This window comes from Puma concolor, chromosome B2, assembly GCF_028749965.1.
Source record: "Puma concolor isolate L17-30 chromosome B2, mPumCon1.1.hap2, whole genome shotgun sequence".
NCBI classification, from domain to species: Eukaryota; Metazoa; Chordata; class Mammalia; order Carnivora; family Felidae; genus Puma; species Puma concolor.
The window spans coordinates 13,807,959-13,831,431 of record NC_141671.1 but is presented as its reverse complement, the minus strand read 5'-3'; the positions used below and the strand labels follow the sequence as shown (position 1 = coordinate 13,831,431).

The following is a 23,473-nucleotide window of genomic DNA, read 5'->3' as shown; positions in this document are numbered from 1 at the left end:
GTTTTTGGCATCTCTACAGCGGGGTGTCCGACCCGTCGCTGCCACAGAGCACAGGTGTCACTGGGAGCGGGTCCCTGCTGTGGGAGAGGCACGGGTTTCTCTTACCGCTGCCTGGGTGCCCACCTGTGACCCTGCCCTGTCCGCCCGTCCCCGTCCACGGCTGGTGCTCTGGGCCCTTCCTTCCCGGTGGCAGATGGGAAATTACTGCACGTAACCAGGCTGTCCTGTCACCTGACAAGCCACCGACACCACATCTGTTCCACACTGACTGCAGCTGTTGTCCCGAGGGGGTGATTCGGCATTCTTTATTAAAACACGCCAAGTCGCACAACCGGTGCTCTCCCCCCGGGAGCCTGTCTCTGCCACAGCCTCCGCACCAGGACTCCCCTGCTCTCGGGCCACGTTCCCACAGGTGTGCTTAGTGTCGAAGCCTGGCGGGACCGGGGGACCCCTGTGGGGGCTTCGCCACCGAGGATGGGGGGTCCTCGGCATCCTGCGGGAAGGCCAGAGCGGGGGCTGGTGGCCCGAGACAGAGTGCGTGGCGTGCAGGGGTGTGCGGCCTGCTCGTCTGGAGGGCTGTTCCCCGTGGACGAGCTTCTGTGGCCACGCCCGGCTTGGGGAGCAGAGGGTCCCGCCCAGGCCTGTGACCCGGCCCGCCCTGCACACAGGGGCGAGGGGCGGTGAGATGCTGTGGCTGCAAGGCCGTCCTCGCCGCCTGGCCGTGAGTTAGAGGTGGGGAGACGTCGGACTCCGTGGGCCTTTGGAAGCCTCATCCCCGGAAACCCTGCTGGTGGAGAGTGAAGAGGAGGCCGGGATGTGACCCGGGGACTTGATGGTGTGTGGTTTTTCTTAAAACCGGTGATTTAGGTTAGAACGCCTGGATTTCAGTCACAGGTCAGGAGTAGGATACACAGGTGTTGAAATCAGCATTTATAGAGAACGTGAATGTGGTGCTTGGCGACTGGAAAGCAGGATTTGGCCTCCAAGGGTAGGGTTGCCTCAGAGACTCCGGTGGCGATGGATGGTCAGCCAGTGGGCCCGTGGGAAGGTTGGACATTTGGAACCGGTTGTATCGGGGGCAGGATGTGAGCTGCCTGGCCGACTCCCCTGAAGGGAGGTCAGTGGCTTCATTGGCCTGTGGCCCAGTCAGGACCATTCCAGGAGTGTGTCCCTGGTGGGCCCTCTTGGGACACTGGTGACGACCCCCCCCCCACCTCGTAACATGGTGAGGTTCCAGATTCTTCTGTTGGTAAAGTTCTGCCCACGTCTTCAGCCTTCCCTCCCCCCAGCATCCCTGCGGCTCCTTAGCTCCGGCCAGAAAGGTCTGCGCTGTCCCCTGCCCCTGTGGCCTGGCCCCTCTGTCTGCCTGTGCAGCTTGCCTGATGTGGCTCTCGTGGTGGCGCCCGTCCTGTGCCCTCAGCTGGCTGAGCCGGGCTGGCTCCTGGCACACGGCTCCCTCCGGGAATGTGTTCCTCTGTCCCCTGGGTTTTTACCAGCTCCCGTTCCAGGATTTCACAGCCGCTGTGGTGTCCTTGCAGCCTTGGCCGTGAGGCGGCGAGCGCACAGGCTGGACTCCTCTTCGGAGAACACGGGGGTCCCCTCGCCCGTTCCGGCCGCCGCAGCCCTCAGCTGCCCGGGGGACCAGCGCCGGGGTCCTGTCGTGTCCTCTGAAGGTTTAGGGCACTTAGCAGAGGCTGATCGCGTCTGCATGTGTGTCTGGATCTGATTTCTAGGCAGCTTTCGACATCTGGTTTGGGTTTGAAGGCTTTTTGGCTCACGCGTAGGTCAGCTCCACGTGGCGGGTGCGTTCGCCCGCCGTGGCTGCGTTCTGGCCGCGTTGGCTGGGAGCAGCGGTGCCGCCCTGGGAAGCGGGGGCGCCAGTCACTGGGGTGCGTTCCTCCTCCCGGCTACCCCCCAAGGCCACTTTGCAAGCCGGCGTCCGCTCCCCTCTCGGACGGAGGGTTGCAGCGTGGGCCCAGCGAGCGCTCCCCGGGCAGAGGCTCCATGTCAAGGCTGTGTCCCGCCCGTGTTCCCACACAACCCAGGTATTGCATTCCTGCTGAGGAGGAGAACAAGCTGGAGGATGTGGTCCACACCCTGCTGCAAGCCAACGGTACCCCAGGGCTACAGATGCTGGAGAGCAACGTCATGGTAGGTCCCCCCCGCTGCCCGGGGCCGCAGATGCTGGCCGGGAGCGGGCATTCAGGATTGGGACCCAACCCTGAGCGGTCTTATCGAGTCCCTTTCCTTGCTGGCCTGCCCCCCAGAGGCAAAGAGGACATTGAAAAATGAACCCTCCGGGGATCCTTGCAAGCCAACCTGTTCTCTTTTACGAAAGCGGTGTTTCCCTCAGACGGCACGGGATTCCCGTCTTAGGAGGCCCGAGCTGGCCTTTGAGTCCGTTTCAGGGCCTGCTTTTTCTGTAAGTGGAGACCGGGCAATCTAGGAGGCGGGGGCCACGGGCTTGTGTCGGGTGGTCTTCTGGCTCTGTTGTGCCCTGCCGTCCCCACCTGCTGGGCACCTGGGTGACTGGGCTACCGGTCGGGGATGTTCACCGTCACAGGACCAGCACAGGGGCTTCTGACCCTGTCTTCAGGAAGTCCTGGGCCAGTTGAGTTTCTGGGGGTCTGTAGCCTTGAGCTGTGTCCTGACGCCTGAGTTCAGGTCCCCTCTGGCCTCTGCTGACCCCCGCCTCGGTCTCCCGTCCCTGCAGGGCCCTGCTCACTCTGGGTTCAGCCCAGAGAAAGGGGAGCAGCAGCCCCTCGACGTGCTGGGCCTGGGGCCCCCAGCCTGCACCCCTGTGCTCTCCCAGCTCCAGAGGCCTCCCAGCAGCCACCCGGGTGGTATCCATTCACCCCGTTCGAAGCTGGCAGTGGTGCATGGGGACAGGGCCGGGTCTTCACCGAGGCTGTGCCCCTGCGGGACCGTTGTCCCTTTTAGGCCGGTATCCATGCAGATCTTTGTTGTTCTTAGGAATTATGTGTCTGTCTTTTCTTTTTAAAAAAAAGTTTAAGGTTTATTTTATTGTTTTTTTTTTTAATTTTTTTTTTAATGTTTATTTTTAAAAAAAAAATTTTTTTTTAACGTTTATTTATTTTTGAGACAGAGAGAGACAGAGCATGAACGGGGGAGGGTCAGAGAGAGGGAGACACAGAATCCGAAGCAGGCTCCAGGCTCTGAGCTGTCAGCACAGAGCCTGATGCGGGGCTCGAACTGACGGACTGTGCAAGATCATGGCCTGAGCCGAAGTCGGCCGCTTAACCGACTGAGCCACCCAGGCGCCCCAATGTTTGTTTATTTTTGAGACAGGGAGAGACAGAGCATGAATGGGGGAGGGTCAGAGAGAGAGGGAGACACAGAATCCGAAACAGGCTCAGGCTCTGAGCTGTCAGCACAGAGCCCGACGCGGGGCTCAAACTCATGGACTGCGAGATTATGACCTGAGCTGAAGTCGGATGCTTAACCGACTGAGCCACCCAGGCGGCCCCTTTAACGTTTATTTTTGAGAGAGAGTGTGAGCGGTGCAGGGGCAGAGAGACAAGGAGACACAGAATCCGAAGCAGGCTCCAGGCTCTGAGCTATCAGCACAGAGCCTGACGTGGGGCTCGAACCCACGAATCGCGAGATCGTGACCTGAGCCCAAGTCGGACGCCTAACCGACTGAGCCACCCAGGCGCCCCTGTGTCTTTCTTTTCTCAAAGGAGAAGCAAATCTTTCAATACTAAACCTCATCCAACTCCTGGCCAGCAGGTCCCTTCCGTCCCGACACCCCCCCTCCTGGCCAGCAGGGGTGCCTGTCGGTCCACTCGCTGGGGGAGGGGCTGGCGGAGCTGTCACAGAAGGGGGGCTCCGGGCGGCGGGTAGTGGTTGGGGGCGACAGCCAGGAAAGCCCCCCGAGCCCGGCCTGTCTCCCTAGATCTCCCCGGAGGTGCTGTGCAGGGAGGGGATCAAGGTTCACAGGACCGTGCAGCAGAGCGGTCAGTTTGTCGTCTGCTTCCCGGGGTCCTTTGTGTCCAAAGTGTGCTGCGGCTACAGCGTCTCTGAGACCGTGCACTTTGCCACCACCCAGTGGACGAGTATGGGCTTCGAGACGGCCAAGGTAAGGTGGGACCAGCCCCCGAGTGGGTGCACACGCACGGCCCTGCACGCGCGGGCCTGACGTGAGGTGACGCTGAGTTTCAGAATAGGAGTTTTGAAACCTCTTCAGAGGCAGCCGAGGGGTTTTTTCTAAAAGGAAAGTTTGTATCATGAGAGGTTTTGAATTCTGTTGTTGACTCCCGCACGGCGTTGGGAACACAGTACGGAAGGAGTTGAAGGTAAAACTTCAGAGAAAAGCGGGTGCGGATTTTTAAGTGTATTTATTGTGAGAGAGAAGGTGCGAGTGGGGGAGGGACAGAGGGGGGAGAGAGAATCCTCCGTGCGGAGCCCGACGCAGGGCTTGAACCCACGAACCATGAGATCATGACTTGAGCTGAAGTCGGCTGCTTGACCAAGTGTGTCACCAGGTGCCCCCGCACCCATTTTAAATCCGTGGCACCTGCCTTGCGGTTGGTGGCCCCAAGCGATGACCTTTCCCGCTGCCTCGTGCCGGTCTCCCAGGCGGGCAGGAACGTTCCCAGGATTCCCAGTTGCGTTGAATCCAGATGGAAGTCAGAGTTTGAGAATTCAGACAGCCCCCCACCTTCCAAATGAGGGAGAACCCCCGGCAGCCGCCTGGTAAGGAAGATCTGCCCTAAAGGCTGTGACCCCCTCTTGCAGGAAATGAAGCGTCGCCACATAGCTAAGCCGTTCTCCATGGAGAAGCTCCTCTACCAGATTGCACAAGCGGAAGCAAAAAAGGAGAACGGCCCCACTCTCAGTACCATCTCCGCCCTTCTGGATGAGCTCAGGTGACGGAGTCTGGGTTCTGGGCCCAGCAGGGCAAGGGTAGCGCCCTGGAGCCACAGACCGAGGCCGGTCCCGCGCACAGGGGGAAGGGGGGGCAGCGGGACAAGGGCCAACTCCCGGAACCACGGGGCCCACCTGGTGCTCGGCCGGTGGAGACTTGGGGGAGAGTGGTGGCTTTTCTTCTTGCTCTCTCGCTGCCTCATGTGTGGGGTTAGTACGTGTCGCTGGGCACTCACAGGACGTCAGCCGCCTGTGGGAGGGAGTGGGGGCGGGGTGGCCCCCGAGAGGAGACGGGACCCGCGGCCCCCGGGCCCAGCCCGGCCCCGCACGTCCATTTTGGCGCACGGTGCTCCCCACTCAGCCCTCCCACCGCCCCGCTGCGGTCTAGGTCGCCCACCGCCTCTGCTTGTGGCCCCTGGGTCCCGCCAAGTCCGAGACCCCGTCCTGGCTTCCGTCCTCCGCGGTCAGAGGGGAGACCGGCCGGGGGGCGGGGCCCGACGGCGCCCTGACGCCTGCCCCCTCTCTGTCCGCGCAGGGACACGGAGCTGCGGCAGCGGCGGCAGCTGTTCGAGGCCGGCCTCCACTCGTCCGCCCGCTACGGCAGCCACGACGGCAACGGCGCCATGGCGGATGGCAAGAAAAAGCCTCGAAAGTGGCTGCAGCTGGAGACGTCAGAGAGGAGGTGTCAGGTCTGCCAGCACCTGTGCTACCTGTCCATGGTGAGCCCGGGCGTGCGGCCGCGGGTCGGGACGGTTTGCGCCCCTGCCCCTGTCCAGTGCGCTGCCCTGCGGAGTTGGGGCTGTCTTGGGTCAGAACGGACGGTCCCCCCGGCGGAGCAGCCCTGCTTCCGGCCTCCTGGCCTCTGGCGGAAGCTGCTGCTCCTGCGGTCGTCCGCCCCGCTTCCGTCCTCGTTGGCTTCCACAGCGGCCCCGCCGGTGTCCCCGGCCCGCCCAGCCCTGGGCTTAGCCGTGTTCGTGCGGTCGGTCACTGTGTCTCCCCACGGCCGTCCCAGGCCGGATCGGGGCTCTGACACCTCAGGGGAGCGGCCGCCGGGCTGGTGTGGCCCGTGGGGGTGGCCGCCCCCACACAGGGCCGTCTGGACTCCGTGCACCTCTGCCCGGTGCTCACGGCCCTCCAGTGACTGGAGCTTAGTGTGCTCACACCCGCCGTGGCACTGACGTCCCACGTGGTCGCCGAGGCACGGGGCATCAGGCACACCCCTGTCCCCCTCCTGGCCTCGTGCCTGGAGGACACCGCCTCACCCCGTGTCCCCCAGCCCTCGGCCGGGTGCCCCGCAGAGGTGGGGGACCCCCAGCTGCTCCCATGCAGTCCGAAGACTGAGAGAAGGGGAGAACTGCGTTAGTCCGCACCGCACGCAGGGGGCTTGGACGACCGTCCCTCCCCTCCCCTCCCCTCCCGTCCCCTCCCCTCCCCTCCCAGCTCTCGAGGCCGCGAGTCTGGGCTCCGGGAGGCGGTAGTGTGGGTTTCGTCCGAGGCCTCTGGATCCTTGGCGAGCAGACGGCCACAGTCTCCCCGGGTCTTCTTCACGTGTGCCCTCCCCCACCCCTCACCGGAGGGTCTAGGTCTTAACCCCTTCTTGTAAGGACACTAGTCCTACTTGGACCGGACCCTCCCTGTGACCTCATTTTACCCCAGTTGCCTCGTTCTGGGCCCCGCCTCCAAATACAGTCCCATTCTGAGGTACTGGGCCTTAGGACTTACCTGATTGGGGGCACGGGGAATGGGGGGGATAGAATGGCATCCACAGCGGCCACACACGTGCACACGGATGCTTCCCAACTTAGGACGTTTCCACTTTACGATGGTCCAAAGCTGGTAGGCGTTTAGTGGAAACTGTACTCGGATTTTTACTTTAGAGCTGTGCCCTCACCCCCCCCCCCCCCCCCCCCCCGCGATGTGCCACGGGGTCCTCTGTGTGACGCAGAGCAGTGGTGACCGCGGCTCCCGGCCAGCTCTGCAGTCACGAGGCTGAACGGCCGATTCTCTCACAACCGCTCTGCCCCATACAGCCCTTCTGGCCTCACGTTCAGCACGGCGTTCAGACAGTCACACGGGACAGTCAGCGGTGTCTCGTCACATAGGCTTTGTGCTGCGGGACTGGGCCCAGCGTAGACTGCTGTCGGGAGCACGCGTCAGGGGGGCCCGGCCGAGCCGTGCTGTCCAGGAGGTTAGCTGCCTAACGTGCAGTTTCAGCTTTAGGAGGTTTTCAGCTCTCAGCGGCTCGATCGGGGTGTAGCCCTCTTAGAAGTCCAGGAAGATCTGTGTTTTCTTCCGCCTTAGTCTTTCTTTTCCAAGGCGTTTCTAAGGAGAGAAGATCAAGAGCTATGCTCTCTGAAAGAAAAGCATAAGCATTTCCCCGGGTCTTAAAAATGCTTTGTGAGCATGGCTCATAAAAGCCACATAGTCCCGTGGGCGTCCCTCTTGTGTTGGAACGGAGTTACTCCCGTGGGAAAGTGTCCCGTTACTTCCCACGACCATGAACAGCGCTGTCACGACCTCTGTGCGGGGCACCGGCCTGTTCCCGTGGGTTTGTTTTCAGGCTGTCACGAGGCATTTCCTGGCAGCCTGAGTGTTGTTTTAAGAAAGCCTACGTTGCAGTGCCTCCGTAAGCATCTGATTCTCGCTTTCGGCTCAGGTCGTGATCTCACGGTTTCTGAGTTTGAGTCCCAAGTAGGGCTCTGTGCTGACCATGTGGAGCCTGCTTGGGATCCTGTCTCCTTTTTCTCTCTTCTCTCTGCCCCCTCCCCTGCTCACGTTTGCTTCCTTTCTTTCTCTCACATAAGTGAAAAAACTTTATTAAGTTACTTAGAAAAGAAAGCTTGTATCATCCTGAATTCATAGGTAAAAATTGAGGTTTTATTTTGATTCACAACTTTCAGTGCTTGGATTAGTAATAAGATTGTGTTTTTGTTTACGGTTTCCTATTTTTGTCTATTCCTGTCCTGAGCCTGAGTGTCTTTAAAAGGCAATGGGTTTCTTCCCTTAAGTGTCACTTCCTTACCCCTGTGGCTGGCTGTTTCTCCTCAGTCTTTATGAAAAGGCCTGTGAACCTCTCGGCGTGTTGTGTGTGAAGGCAGCATTTTCCCGAATTTCCTTCTAAATGAGACCAGGACTAGAAGTTGGGGGGAAGGGGACAGGAACAGGGGGAGGGCCCCCATGCACACCAGCTGTCCCTCTGCACCCTCCCCACCCCCAAATCTTCATGTCTGTGGTGGATCAGGCCCTGTGCCGCCTACAGGGACCCTGGGCCCCAGGCCCTGGTGTGCGCTTCCCGCTGCCAGAGGCTTTCCCACGGGCTGGCAGGCAGTCGGGGCCTGTCCGGCTTGCAGATCACCCAGGAGGCAGTTGGAGTTTCGGGGCAGGTTCGGGCAGAGGCATCGGGTCCCCCAGGGGCGTGCGGGGGGCAGCCTCTGGGTAACCAGCAGAATCGATCGCGCCGCTGAAATGTTCGGGGTGCGTTTCCCGGTCACCCTGCCACATTTTCTCCCCAGGTGGTTTGTGTGCACAAGGTCCCGGAAGGCCCAGTGCCTGAGAGCTTATCAGCGGCACCACGGTCTCATCCTGTCTCCTCCAGCCTGTCGCTGGCGAGAACCCCCGTCCTGGGAAGGGGCAGCAGAGATCGGGAGGGGACTTTAGCCGGGGTCGGGCCTCCCTGAGTTGCCCATGCTCCCTCGGGGGGGCGGGGGGGGGGGGGCCGATGGCTTCTGCACCTCAGGACCGGCCGCCGCTGTTCCCACAGGTCGTGCAGGAGAACGAGAACGTGGTTTTCTGCCTGGAGTGTGCTCTGCGCCACGTGGAGAAGCAGAAGTCCTGTCGAGGGCTGAAGCTGATGTACCGCTACGATGAGGTCAGTCCGCAGCGGGGGGACCTGTGCCCTGATCGGCCTTTCCACAGAGGTGAACAGCTGGTGTGAACGGAGGCCGAGGGCACCCAGTGTGGTGCTGGGTCCCTGTCTGGACGGCCTGACTCCACAGAAAGTGGGGGTGGGGGGGTCCGGCCTGTGTCCGATCCGACCTGGGGAGCCCTAGGAACTAACACTGGGGAGATTTGTTTACTTCCACAAACTTCGTTCTATCTCAGTTTTCTTCTTCCAGTTAATGGGGACCCCTGGCCCACCTCCCCCTGCACGGGAGCCTGGCCCATCTCTCCCCTACAGTGTCTCCATCAGCACCAGTGGCCGCCAGGGCCTCCATTTACTGGGGCGGGATCTGGGTGCTGGCCCCACTGGTTGGCTAGGCTGCTGAGGAAATGAGGGACTGTGCTGTCCCCTCCGGGTAGGGTTCAGATCCAGGGGCACGGTGGGCCACCTGTGCATGTCCATTGCGAGACAGATGCAGACGGGGTGGGGGGTGGGGTGAGGGAAGGGAAGGACAGGCCGTGGTGCGGACAGCACAGGAAGATCAGGGCCTTGTCTCCCTTCTCTCTGGGCGGGGGGGCCCCCTGTGAGCAGCATTGGCCGCTTCAGGGGCCTCAGAGCCAAGGCTGTCTCTGGTTTTCCCGGAAAAGCCCGATTCTAGGGTTCTGGGGCCAGGGCCAGACAGCCTTCCTCGCTGCAGCCCTGCAGAGCCCCCTCGGCCACCACCTCCCATAGCGGTGTACTTTGCCTGCCGCGGTCACCCCCATAGCGAGCAGCCACCAGGGTGGGGGTCAGTGCGAGGAGGAGCTCGGGGTCTGCCGAGACCGACACCTGGCGCCGATGACCCTCGTGACTGTGCCATCTGCCCGGGGCTAGGGTGGGGGCAGGGGGCGTGTGGGGGCACGGACGCCTTGGGTCACTCCTGGAAGTGCTGCAGACCGTGCCCAGCATCTTTCATCTCCATGTAACCAACATCAGGTCAAGAACGCGGAGCATCTGACACAAGCCACTGCTGGGCTCCCGGCGGGGCTGCCACGCACGAGGCCAGGGGGCGGCTCTGGGTCCTCACCCAAGGGCCCTGGGCTGAAACCTGAAGTCTTGTCTTTCTGCATCCAGCTCCCTAGATCCCGTTCCAGCTTTGTATAAGTGCCAGTCCAGCCAGTTCTCGCCACTTCTGTGCTTCCGCTCTGGTCCGGGGCGTCGCGCCTCACGGTCCCCTGATGGCCCCTGTCTCGCTGAGTCCCCGGTCGTCTGCAGAGGCAGACTCCATCCGAAGCCCTCGCTCGCGCGCTCGGTTGGTGGTGTCCGTCAGCCGGCACGGAGAGCAGGTGCCACTGGGCCAGGGCTGTCCCTGCAGCGAGCAGCGGGCCCGCGCCTCGGTGACTTCCTGGCACGTCCAGCATGAACGCTTTGGGCTGCTGGGCAGTCGCTTGCGCGGCGACTGGAGGACGTGTCTCACGTCTTCACTGACCCGGAACATTTCTTGGGGGGGGGGGGTCACCCTTCAGATCACTGTGGTGCTGTGTCCCCTACCCTGGGTGGCTGCACACACCCTTGCACCAGGCCCTCCCCGGCCCCCAGCAGGGCACCGCCCCCAGGGCTGTATCTGCCGCGGGCCCCTCTGTCCCGCAGGCCCCCGCACCCAGATCTCAGTGGGGGCGGGTCCTGGGTGAGGTAACCATGTCTGGCATCACACGTCTGAGCTCCGGGCAGGACTCCGGAGGGCGTGGTGGCGCATCTGTGGGGGCTCAGGCTGCGGGTCGGTGGGGGTAATAAGCCTTTGGCGGAATAAGCTTGAACTGAGAATAGATCCGGGCCTGGCTTTTAGGGTGTGTGTCGTGAAGGCATAACCGCCCTGCGCGCCCTGCTGCTCCGCTGTACCCGCGGACGTCAGAGCCCGGGACAAAGACACCCTCAGCGGGGAGTCAGAACAGCACGGTCAGCCCACGCGGTGCCGCCCACATGCTGGGGGGCTTCGCCCTCAGGGTTTCAGGCTCTACAAAATCTGGGTTCTTCCATCTGTAGCCCATTGTCTTTTGTGACCGGAATATGGGACAGAGAATCCCGTCTGTAGGGTCTGTGTGAAGCTTAATCACTTTGATGAGTAAGAGAAAAGGGCATAGAAGCCGCCTACTTTGTCATTGGACTAATTTTAGTAAATGAGAATCTGAATCCGCTCCTTCTTTAAGCTGTGTGCTTTTTTTTTCTTTTTTTTTTTCTTTTTTTAAATTTTGTTTTCAGCGTTTATTTATTTTTGGGACAGAGAGAGAGCATGAACGGGGGAGGGGCAGAGAGAGAGGGAGACACAGAATCGGAAACAGGCTCCAGGCTCCGAGCCATCAGCCCAGAGCCTGATGCGGGGCTCGAACTCACAGACCGCGAGATCATGACCTGGCTGAAGTCGGACGCTTAACCGACTGCGCCACCCAGGTGCCCCATAAGCTGTGTGCTTTTTAACTCTGTAATTTCTGGTTCTTGGCTGGGTTTCAGAAGTGCCTTGTGAGGGCACCGCAGCTCTGGTTGGAAAGCCCGGTGTTTGGGGCACACAGATCCCGGGTCCGAGCCCCCCCGGCCGGCCGAGGGAGCAGCAGGGCGCAGGCAGGGCCCTGCCCGGCCCGTGCTGCCACGAAAGCTTAAGCCACAGGTTTTAAAGCAGCTCATCTAGTTATCTTCGTTTAGCAAGTTTATCGTAAGTGCTTGAAAAAATGGCCACAGACAGCGTTTGCACGAACGGGCGGCCCTGTTGCTTCTAGGGTGCTTTTCACTTTCTTCCCACACGGTTTTCACTTCTTCGCCCTTAACACCTTCCACTTCCGTGAGGAGAGGCTCCTGTTGCAGGAGGGCCAGCTTCAGACTCAGGTGACCCCCAGGCCTTTGAGTGAAGGATGAGCAACCCCCCCTCCCCCCCTCACCCCCGCCTGTGTCCACATGGTTCCCGCTGACCCTGGTCCAGAGCAGGTGCTTCTGAAAGGTCTGGCCATATGCCATTTTGGTATTTCCCCCCACGGTTTCTCGTAAAACTGCGTGGTTCTGAGTGGTGTTGAGGTTACAAATACATACTTGATGCCGACAGTAAAATGGTTCCCTTGATTGACTTTAAGGATGCTTGTTAATCATCTCCCCTTCGTTGAGAGGAGGGGATGCCAGAAATATCCAGAAGTAGACACGTGTATTTATCTGCAAGGCCAGGTGAAGGAAGGCTCGAGTGCCCGGGCAGCTGGAATGACACCGCCCTAGGCACTTGTCCTCTTCGGGGCAAGAAGCCTCCGGGACGCCCCCGTGAGCCTCGGGGGCAGGCAGAGCCCAGCCCCCCTGCAGCCCTGCCCCTGCGTGCTGGTGCGGGCAGCCCCGTTACCCTGTCCGCGCACGGAGCCCGTCTCCCGGGTGGCTGGGTCGTGTGGCCGCGGGACGGTGACCCGCTCTTGCTGTTTGGGTGGCCCAGGCTCCGGGGCGAGGGACACGTTACACGTGAGATGCGTGTAGAAAACAACGTACTGGGTACAGTTGTGGGACTTCAGGGATTTCAGTGACCCTGCCGGCCGCGGGGCGGTGCCGTGGTGGGGGCTCGGAGGCTAGGACGCGCGTTGCGGCAGGTGCTCTGCCCCTCATCCCTCCGGGCCATGAAGTGGCAGGTGTGTCTGTGAGAAGCAAAGGGCCTGCTTTAGGGGCCAGGTTCTCAAGGATCGTTCGGCCTGGTTCCCAAGCCGCTGCCTCAGAATCGCTTCTCCCGGTGTCTGTGAACCGCCTCCGGGGGGCAGCACTCCGTGGCCCCCCCCCCGGTCCTGTGCTGTGGTGGTGAGCGTCACCCCGGGAGGGGTCTGGGATCGCGTGCTTCTGGTCTGTTAATTGTCTTCCTCTCTCCCGGAAACAGGAGCAGATCATCAGTCTGGTCAATCAGATCTGCGGCAAAGTGTCTGGTAAGAATGGCAGCATCGAGAACCGTCTCGGCAAACCCACACCGAAAAGAGGGCCCCGCAAGAGGGCGACCGTGGACGTGCCGCCACCCCGGCTTTCCTCCTCCGGTTCCCCCCGAAGTGCTTCGAGCTCGTCGTGAAGATGCCAACACCCGTGTCGATCGATATATATTTTTTTGTAATTATGATATTCTAGTTTGGAGTACTTGCTGTAGGATACAAGCTGTCTTTGCACTAGCTCTAAAGAAGATTTTCTTCTGGTTTTAGAGAACTAATTTTGTTTTAGCATTAAACTGTTGAACTTTTTTTTGTACTTAGAATACCTAGATACTGCAGTCAGATTTTGGAAACTGCCGTATATTCAGTTTTAAAAACCCTTGAGGGGGCTGTATTAATTTGTATCGCCCCTGTGGCTGAAAAAAGCCTTTTTGGTTTTTTGTTTTGTTTTTTTTTTGTTTTTTTGTTTTGGTTTTGGTTTTTTTTGGTAACTTTGGGGGAAAAAAGGCTTTTTTAACCCATTTTCGAAGAGGGTGAAGTTTGGAGAACAAATTTTAAAAAACCAGTCATGTGAGCAGATTTTTCTAGAGAGGAAAAGGGATAGGAGACACACACACACACACACACACACACACACACAAAACTTGAAAAGAAATGGCTTTACTTTGGCTGTCTTTTCTTCTGTCATGTGCAAAATGAGTTTGTAATTTTTAAAACCGGAGAACCCCCATTTTGTTTCTCTGGGCGGTTGTGGCAGCTGAAGGCGGACGTTGTTTCCCAACCCGAGGCAAAATGCGGAAGCGGACGACGAGGTTCTCTTTACCAGCACATCTCTATGCATCTGTTTAAGGGAAAGAGGAGAGCGGGAGAAGAAAGCAGACTGCCTGCCTTGGAGGGGTCACGTGAGGGAAACCTGTGCCTGATTTCATTAGGAAATCCATTCTGTTATTTTTTGGTGCTGTTGGCTACTTTATCAAAAAACCCTTCAATAGCATCCTTAAGAAAAAAAAAACCACAAAAAAACAAAAAAGGAAAAAAAAGTGATCGAAGCCGAAAGTGCTTCTTTGTCCTAGACGTGCAATCTCTCTAACATTCCGTCTTCGTGTCACTGCTTGGTTTACACCTTCACAAGTCAGCATTAATCTTTCTTTCTAAACTCGTTTCGTTGACGGTCACACTTAGAGCCACTAGGAGGTCTGCAGTTCTTTCTGAATGTGAAAATGCATTTGCGCTCATCTTGTCTATTTTTTCTCTTCATGTTGTAACAAAAAAAAGAAAAAAGAAAAAAAAAGAATCCCATCCCTTTTGTACATACGCCTGTAAATTGTTTTAAATACTTGAGCCTTTTTCTCGGTGGGGGGTGGGGAGGGTGCGAGGACAAGATGAAGAAAAGCCTTACGTTTCCGTTTCTTCATCGGGTGGATTGGATGCTTACAGGGTTTTTCTTGTAACATTTATAAGTGCTGCTTACATCACTGAACAACAACAAAATAATAATGGAGTAGCTGTCGCCCTCCTCCGGTTGTGTGTACAGTACGTGTGGAATAAAAAAGGGACCTGTTTTCACGAGCTGTCCTTTGTTTCGTAATTGGATCCATCGAGCCCGTAGCTACTCATATGCACTGAGCTTGCCAGTGGGACTGTCGGGAGCGTCCTGTGATACACTTTGTCGGTTGTTGTTGCAGAAGACTGAACTGTTTTTGGAATATTTAACAATTACATAAACAGAGTCACGTGTTTTCCAATGTGGTTGTCCGGTTTTTATGGCCTTGCTGTGTACTTTCCCTCTTTTTGACAGTAAACTTCTGCCTCTGGCTTACAGTTTGACATTTAATTTATTAGCGCTGCTCTGCACTCCTCCCGCGGGAGGGAAGACTTCATGTTGTTTATTGCCAGTTTTTTGTTTACTTTTCAGGTTTGTACTACAAGGTTTAATAATAAAAACGAAGTTTTTTTGAGATTGGTCTCTGTTTTCCGGTGAACGGGCAGAGGGCTGCGACCCCCCCCCCCCTTCTGTCTGCAGGTGGCTCTCGGAAACCCCGTCGCATAGGCCCCACGGAAGCGGCTTAGCTCTCACTCCCTGCGCCCGCCGGCCAGTGGCACGTCGTGGGACGCGACAGCAGGCCGGGCCGCCCTCCCTCACTAGGCTCCGGGCTACCAGTGGTGGCGAAGGGGACCCTGCGTGCGACCCGCTCCTCAGCAGGAGGAAGGAGGGAGCGGTGGAGCGGATCGTGTGCAGTGGCCGTTTTGGGGGCCGGCTACAGCCACGCTCGGGAGGACGGACTCAGGATCGCGGGAGCGGCCCGCGTGGACACCCTCCCTGCTGTACAAATTGGAATTCGAAGCCCTTCCGCACAAACTGGCTTTGTACCCTGTCGGGGTGAAGTCCGCAAGCTTTATTGTCAGCGGTTCGTACAGTCAGGGCCTCGCGCCGGCGGCAACTGCGTCACGACCAGGAGCCTCGGGGACGGCACCTGCCTCCAGGGCGGGGCGCGCCCACCTACGAGTCACTGTCGTCGGTGTGCAGGGTGGCGAGGGCCGTGTCCACCTCCACTCCCTCCTCGTCGGACTGGACGACAGGGGACTCTCCGCCGTCGCCGAGGGCCTGCGCGGACGGCGAGGACGGCGGCTCGGCTCGCGACGCGGAGGGCCTGGGAACCTGGAGGGTGACTTCGTTCGGCCCGCCGCCCGCTTCGGGCCCTGCAAACACAACAGAGAAGCTGCCATGGAAGTTGTGCTGGAGAGGCCTCCCCCCCACCCGGCCACCCACGTGCGCAGAACAGAAGGGGCGCGCGGCGTTGGTTCCGGGGCCGCAGAACCCAGCTGCCTGTCTCCGCGAGGGCAGGTGGCACCGGGGACCCTGAGTGGACCCTCCGGCCGCCCGGGGTGGCTTCTGAGAGAAACCGCCGGAGGCACAGGCCGCCTTGCTTTGAGGAGCAGCCCAGGAACCTCGGCCATCAGGACATGTCCTGGCGAGTAATTCGGGGAGTTTTTCTCTGGGCGCCGGTCTCACTGATCTTGTAGCAGTTCTCCAAGTTCAGGGGAACTGAAGAAGGTCCTAAACCCCAGTCTGTCTGTCCCTGACTCCGGGAAAGCGCCAGGCACTCTCTGGACTGCCCTGCCCCAGCCCCTGACGGTGGGGAGGGGGAGAGCGCTGCCTCGGGGAGAAGGTAGAGGAAACACAAGTGGACAAGAAAACTAGAGGTGGGCTTCGGAGGAAGGGGGCCTAGTAGCGCCGTGACCCTGGTCTGAGCCTTTCCCTTTTTGCGCCTGTGGAAGAACAGAAGTGCTTTCGTAGCAAAGATGTACATATGAGACAACCCTGCCCCCACCTCGCAGGGCTTGTCCCAGGCTTAAGTTGGGCCCGGGTAGAGGGGGGCCTTGGAAAATTTCTACTGGCCTTCCATGAATCGCAATTTGGGGAAGGCAGTAAATGGAGATCAAGTGCCCGTAGGGTGGCGACTTAACTCTTAAACTATGAGCCCAAGCTGAGCAAAAGGTCAAGCGACCACCTGTGGAGGGGGGCGGGGAAGGGCAGCACGGGGGGGGGGGGGGGGGGGGGGGTACTGAGGGTGAGTCCCAAGCTCCAGACCTTATAGCCTGACTCCCAGAGGCCTTCTGAGCCCAAGGAAGAAGTACGACCTGAGTCCAACTGCGCGGTCCCTGGACGAATCTGGGCTGAGCACTCACAAGCTGGGAGAGGTTCACCACGGATCAACCAGAGCCTCCCTCCCCACCGCCGTGAGCCCACAAGTGGCGGGACAAGAGGCAGAACTTAGAGACTGGCCCCGGGCGTCCAGGATCCAGGCTGGCGGTTGGGAGATGGCGGACGTGTGACAGACATCGTGCCAGGCTGTCGCCCCCACCTGCGGCCGGAGACGGCACGGCGGTGTCTTCGCTGCCGGAGTTCAAAAAGACGTCCAGGGCCTCCTGGTCAGACACGTCCATGAGGTCCATCTGCTCCAGCATGTCGATGTTCACCTCCATGGACGACATGCTCCCCATGGGCTCTGGGAAGAGACGGGCACGAGAAGGAATGATCCTTTTGGTCCTCAGTAACCCTTCAAGTGCATCAGTTAACTACGTATGTTCTCCAGGTATGAAATCTCTCCTGCTACTCCAGACTTTCTAAGACAGAAAACGACACACCCCAGTCGGGCCCTGTGACTCCACCCTAGACCGGCCTTGGCTGCTATTACCTCGGCCCCTTCCGGCTGTTCCGTTCACCCCAGCCCTCGGCCTGCAGGTGCGGAACACGACCCGTTTCTGCACGAAGCAGCCCGTGGCTGCGGGGAGCAGGGTCCCAAGAGCCACATCCCCGCAGCAGTAGGAGGTTCGTTACCTCCCTGCCAACACAGCTTTGCCTTCTACGTGCAGAGGCCCCCAGACTTTATCGAGCTTCCTGGGGAAGCTGTCACTGCCCTTATGACATCTCTCTAGTCTTTGATCTGAAAAGCAGACAAGCTTTGGGCAGCTGCATGCTGGTGAGTGGGGAGCACGAGCTCTCTGTGGTGAAAGAGAAAAGTAAAATTGGCCCAGGAGCAAAAGGACATCAATACCAGGAGGGGTCCACCAGCCGGGGCCCTGGGGGAGGGCAGCCCCTGGGTCTGGAGCCCATATTCCAGCTACCTCTGTGGTCCAGAAAACAACGAGCCAATCGACTTGGTCACCCCAGGCATGACCGTCCCTGGCAGAAACAAATTATTTCTGGATGTGGAGGCCCCCTTCGCCCTGGGTCTCACAGTGATGTAAAAACATAAACTCAGCCCAGTCCAGAGTCTACAGCACACGGTGGGAACCGGTCCGTCACTCCGAGCGAAGGTCAGCAGAAAGGAGCTCCGTGTAACAGCCTTTACTGAGAATTCAAATGACTTTATGCATTTTAATGACCTTAAAGATGGAATCAAAAACCAGCCAAACGACTTTCAGATAGGAACATTTTAATCACTGAAATGTAAAACTGTGGGCCGGTATTAAACCGATGGTTAGGGACTAGGGCCAAACAAATTAGGAAGAATGAATAAGACCGTAGGGCACAGAAACAGACGGAAAATGCAAACCCGCAGCACTGTCCCAGTTCTGAGACAAGAAGAGATGGTGGGGGACACGGACAAAGAGGCTGATTTTCTCCCAGACTTGCTGGAAGATGTGACGTCCCAGATTTAGGAAGCAAAAATCTATTCCAAGGAAGACAGATGAAAGAAATCCTCCCCTACATCACCTGCAGTGAAGCTGGGGAACCTCAGAGAGAGGGCACGAGAGGGAAGAGAAGGAAATAATTAGATTGACAGCTTCTCGACAACAATATAAGAAGACAATGGAATAAGTTCAAAGAGGTAAGATAAATGCCATTTCTAAAATTATGTAACATTAAATGGCATTTAAGATCAAGCATCAGCTATGAGCGCAGACAGCTCGTCACCACAAACCTACTCTCGCCACAGGCACAGAGTCCAGGAGGTCGGGCCCAGGATGCAGGAGGTGGGTGACTCGGGAGCTGGGGGCGGGGGGGGGGGGTGCGGGGGGGGGGCCCGAGAGCCATCGCGGTGTAAGACCCCATTCCGGCAGCGGAAGGGGAGGAGCTGACCGTCTTAGGCACAACCTCGTTCAAGGCCAGCGCTAAAATAAGAAAGCATGTAGTTTCTGTTCTTTGCAGGGGGAAGCTTGCTATAGCTGAGGTGACTCCTCGAAGTAGAGGCATGAAAGCCACGTGGTGTGGACTCGGGTGGGGTGCAGGCCCGGGGCCACTGCCACGCGGAGTCACCGCGCTGCTTCACGCTCGATACCGCGAGGGGTACCAGCGGGGCGGCGTCCCGAAGCTTCTCCAGGCTGACTGGTCAGGGGACACTGCCACCGGTCAGTCGTGGGCCCCGTGGGTGCTTGTGTGTGGCTGCCGGGCCACCAGAAGTCAGGCAAGCGGCAGGTTTTCTGTTCTGGCCACGGCCTGTCAGCAGGGCCTTTCTGGCGGTTGGCCTTGCTCTGACTGCAGTTTTGAAAGGGACACAGGCTCCCTTTCATTTCTGTCTGTCCCATCCTTTGGAAAAGGGCAGGAGTAGGATTTAAAACCGAAGAGAACGCAAAACCGGATTAAAAAAAGGCATGGGAACAGTACCAAGAAAGGTAGTAATGAGGCCGTGTGTCAGTAATCACAGTAAATGTAGATGAGTCGGATTTTCCAGTTAACAGATTAGAAGACTGAATTAAAGTCATAAAAATCTCGCTATGTCTAGTTTATTGGAGACACTCCCAAAACATAAGGACATTAAATTAAAAGAAACAAACAAAAGCTTAAGTAGTTACATAATTAACTCGAAGAAGAAAGCTGACCTAGCAATAGTTTTTTAAAGTTTATTTGAGAGAGAAAGAGGGCAAGCAGGGGGAGGGAGAGAGAGAATCCTAAGCAGGCTCCACACTGTCAGGCAGATAAACACAGGCCTTGATCTCACCAACTTGAGAGATCGTGACCTAAGCCAAAATCGAGTCGGACACTTAACCGAGCCAGCCAGGTGCCCCTGACATAGCAATACTGATAGGAAACAAAACAGACTTTAAGGGAACACAAAAATATTGAAATAAAGAGTAGTACTTAGTGATTTAATCAAGTTTCAGTTTGCCTGGAGGACAATTCAAAATTTGTGTGACATAATTTGTGGCGATGTTTAAAGAATGGCAGAGTGACAAGGAAGATCTAACCGATCCATAATCCTGGGAAGAATGGTTTAATACACCTCTTTGATAATAATTAAACTATACAATTCAATAATAGGGAATGCTTAAACAGCCCAACTTACGATCTTGGTGGAACGGGTACACACAGAACCCTATCATTAGAATCTTACCCTCAAATGCACAGAAAACACGTAGGAAAACTCTAAGTCTTGAATTAAAAAAAAAAAAAAAAATCAAAAACCCATTCTGCAACAACCACAATGAAGTTTATGAGAAATCAGGAACAAAAGGTAACTAGAAACAACTTCACGCATTATTTAAAAACATTTGTAAACAGGTCACAAGTCAAATAAGAAATTGTAATGGAAAATCTAAAAAAACCCAGGAAGAAACTTACTTGTCAGAACTTGTAGAATTCTGTTAAAAAGTGGTGAATGTTACCCTTGTAAAAAGTTCATAGCTTTGAATGCCTTATTCAGACAAGAATGCTGAAAACCAAGCCCAGTCAAATTAGACCAAAACCAAGGGAAAAAAACCAAAAAACAAAACCGCCACTGAAGATGCCCAGCACTAAGGAAGAGAAACTAATGAGATATACGATAGCAACAACAAAGCTAAAAGTTGGGTCTTTAAGGAAACACTTAAAGATGACTGTTCTGTGTAAGACTCATCATGAAGGATGAACAGCACAAATTAGTGATCCGAGAGGGGTGGAAAAGCAAACTTCAACCCAAATACCACTTCAAAGGCTGAGAATGATACTATGGACGTTATGCTAACACATCTGAGAGCTACAGATCAACCAGACAGATTCCATGGAAAACTTGTTAAAATTGACAAGAAATAGGAAACCTTTGTACCTAGTGGAGAAACACAGGTGGCAACTCTTCCCACAGAGAAATTACTCGGCCCCCGCAGTGTCTGAGGCTGCTTCTACCCAGAGCTTGGGAAATCAGGGAGGAGGGCTTGCCTACTGCACGTGTGGACGTCCAGCACCACTAAGAGGCTGGTGCTCCTTTGGCACAGAAGCGACACAACCGCAAACAAGGCCTGGACGGGTTTTCACAGAACTTGCAAATCTGACTGTAACATTTATACAGAAGTACAAAGAGCCAAGACTGGCCAAGGCAATTCTCAAGAAAGAATGCATAAACGTGTTTCGGGTGTGTAAGAATCGCTCCAGCACACCACCCAGCAAGACTTGCTGTAAGACAAGGTTTCTCGGCCAAGGCACCCACACTCTGGACCAGAGCATTCTTTGTTGTAGGGCTGTCCTGTATATTGGCAGGTGCCCAACAGCATCCCTGCATCTAGCGGATAGATGCAAACAGCACAGCCCTGCCCCAAGCACAGCAGGCAAAACTCTGGGGACTCTGCCAAATGTCCCGAGGGGACGAAACCGCCCCCAGTTGAGAGCCACTGCTTCGTGAAGAATGAAGATAGTAGAGTTTGGGCTCCAGGCTAGACAAACAGAAGAAAGAGACAGAGAAGAGAGCCCAGAAAAGACTCACCGGGTACTGCAGTGGAGACACCCAGAAACAGTGGGGAAAGAGTGCTGGGGTGGAGGCAAAGTTACTGAATTTGGGTCCTTACCTCCCCATACACAGAAAAACGAACTGGTGGTGGACTGAACAGCCAACTATAAAATGGGAAACACTGAAACTTTAAGAATAAAACACAGTAGAATGTTCTTAGAACTTGGAGTTACAGCCAAGCTCTACTTGTGTGCTTATACTTGGAGGGAAGGATTTCCTGAACAAGACACAAAAGGACAAACCATTAGCAATAAAATGGGTAGAGCCGATCACGTTGAAATAAACACACATTTAGCAAAGGCCTCTCTAGAATCCATAAGCCACGGACTGAGTGAAGGTGACTGCCTCAGATGACAATCCGTAAAGGCCAATACCACGAGCATCAGACCCCATAAGGGGGGGAGGGGGCGTCTGGGTGGCTCAGTCAAGTTAAGCGTCCGACTTCGGCTCGGGTCATGATCTCACAGTCCGTGGGTTTGAGCCCTACATCGGGCTCTGTGCTGACAGCTCAGAGCCTGGAGCCTGCTTTGGATTCTGTGTCTCCCTCTCTCTCTCTCTGCCCTCCCCCGCTCATGCTGTGTCTCAAACATAAATAAAAACATTAAAAAAAATTAAAGAAAAAAAAAGACCCCATAAAGGAAGACAGACAACCAGGAGGAAAATGGACAAAGATATGCAAATTAAAAACAAGAGGTCATTTCATACTCACAGATTGGCAAAAATTTAAATATCAGGCACTACCCAGTGTTGACAAAGATAAGTGATGGCACATATACACACTGCTAGGGCACCGTAAACCAACGGGGGACTTGGGCAGGTAATCGGACAGAATCTAGTGAAATTACAGATAAGCACGTCAAACGACTCCGTTAATTACTGTCCCAGTGATACACCCTCAAGAAGCGGTTCTCAAAGTGTCCAACTGCCTCAAGAGTTCCTTTACCTGGGAGCTTGTTAGAAATGTGAACTCTCAGACCCCACCACAAACCTACTAGATCGGAAACCCGGGGGTGGGACCAGTCTCCATGTGAACAGCCCCCCTGGTGACTGAGGCTTGCTCAAGTTTGAGGCCCACTGCCCCAAAGAAACTCTCATCACATGTACGAAGACATAAGAGAATGTCCTCCACAGTGAGGTTTGGTTTTGTTTATTTTTTAGAGGGGAGGAGAGAGAGAATCTCAAGCAGGCTCAATGCTCAGCATGGAGCCCAACACGGGGCTCGATCCCACACCTTCGGATCACGATCTGAGCCGAAATCAGGAGGTGGACACTAAACAGACCCAGCCACCCCAAATTTCAAACACTCACGGGGAGACAATCACACAAAGTTAAAACCATAAGCTGGCAATTGTGTTTTGAGATACTACTGCATTCCAGATTGTATCTTGGGGGGACGCTATATGAATTTTAGTTTAGTGCAGTTTTATCTACTAATTCCATCTCTTCTAACTTTGTTAATTTTACCACTAGCCCAGACATCACGTCCCTCTCTGTCCTGGGCACTGGGTCCACTGGGGGACTTCCGAGGCCTGAGTAAGAGTGTCTCGCGGCACAGGGCGCAGCCCCCGGCTCCAGAAGATTCGACTTTGCCGAACTGCCAGTTCAGCAGGGACCCACGGGAGCCTGAGAGCTGTGGGCACACACACGTATGGAACAGCGTGTCTCCCAGGTGATCTGTCAAGATACCCCAGCACCCAGCAACAAAGAAAACAGGAGTCATGTTGGGTGGAAGACCGAACCCGGGCCAGGGTCGTACCAGGTTACACGTGCCCTGATGGCACTAGGACTGCTGGGCGCGTGGCGGGTGCCAGGTCCCCTCTGCCGCCTGGCGAGCTGGCGTGGCCTCGTGCCTCCTCAAGTGCCTGATGCTCCTGGCTCCGTGGGTTCTCCAGCCTCATCCTGATCCAAGGAGTCACGGGTGTCCCTTTACCCTGATAATTTGCTGGATAAAACTTTCCACTCCTGTGTCTTAATTAAAAAATAATGCTTTGGAAAGTGAGAAAAATTCACTGCTATTTCTGATGTATGGAATGAGTCCAAAATACCACATTCACTATGGAGATTTTTTACTTTGATGGATTCTCCTACATTAAACATCCCCGTGTTCATCCCTGGAGATGAACAGTCTGTAAGAAGGGGACGTGGGACTTGCCAGGCCGGAAGTCTAAGGGATGGCTCTCAACAGCCTCGCCGAGAGATGCCTGTTGTTATCTGAATGTTTTTCCAGCTCCGGCTGAAGTAGAAAGCTAAAAAGCCCAATCTCCAATTTTCTTCTTCAGTGCTTTCAAAATCACACATATCGGCAACATGTGCCTGACTCCCTTTTTTTTTTTTTTACCTTAAAAAAAAAGGAGCCTAAGACTTCTTGGAAACTTGAAGAATGTTATTTTTTAAGTGTCCCAAACTGTGAGAATTCAATTCCTTAATACTTCATTGATGTCTGTCCAACAAGAGTTGGCCGGGCACCCCACCGCGCCAGCTGGAGGGTCCCCGTGTGCCGGGCTCTCGGTCACCGCAAGGAGGCACTTCGAACCTCCCTGCGCCGGGTTCACCTCCGTGTGTGCTCCCATGTCTCCCCACGAGCACGGGCCTAC

The 23,473-nt window shown here is 56.2% G+C and overlaps 2 protein-coding genes and 1 long non-coding RNA gene across 11 annotated transcripts in view; 2 read left to right on the top strand and 1 right to left on the bottom strand.

The window, feature by feature from the left end:
* JARID2 (jumonji and AT-rich interaction domain containing 2) overlaps window positions 1-14,633 on the top strand; it is a 273,116-nt gene extending 258,483 nt beyond the window's left edge. For all 8 annotated transcript variants that reach the window (XM_086706218.1, XM_086706216.1, XM_086706219.1 and 5 more), the window contains 6 exons: window positions 2,046-2,151; window positions 3,917-4,099; window positions 4,759-4,889; window positions 5,423-5,606; window positions 8,648-8,755; window positions 12,636-14,633. In XM_086706218.1, the coding sequence (XP_086562344.1) occupies window positions 2,046-2,151; window positions 3,917-4,099; window positions 4,759-4,889; window positions 5,423-5,606; window positions 8,648-8,755; window positions 12,636-12,818 (895 nt within the window). In that variant the 3' untranslated portion in view covers window positions 12,819-14,633. The remainder of the gene's footprint in view (window positions 1-2,045; window positions 2,152-3,916; window positions 4,100-4,758; window positions 4,890-5,422; window positions 5,607-8,647; window positions 8,756-12,635) is intronic.
* Window positions 14,634-15,056: 423 nt separating this feature from the next.
* Window positions 15,057-23,473, bottom strand: part of DTNBP1 (dystrobrevin binding protein 1) — a 133,704-nt gene continuing 125,287 nt past the window's right edge. For both annotated transcript variants that reach the window (XM_086706226.1, XM_086706225.1), the window contains 2 exons: window positions 16,542-16,685; window positions 15,057-15,375 (listed from right to left, as the gene is read on the bottom strand). In XM_086706226.1, the coding sequence (XP_086562352.1) occupies window positions 15,176-15,375; window positions 16,542-16,685 (344 nt within the window). In that variant the 3' untranslated portion in view covers window positions 15,057-15,175. The remainder of the gene's footprint in view (window positions 15,376-16,541; window positions 16,686-23,473) is intronic.
* On the top strand, window positions 16,685-22,888 carry LOC147580742 (uncharacterized). The gene is made up of 2 exons (XR_015251049.1): window positions 16,685-18,011; window positions 22,350-22,888. It is a non-coding gene; the product is annotated as an uncharacterized LOC147580742 (long non-coding RNA).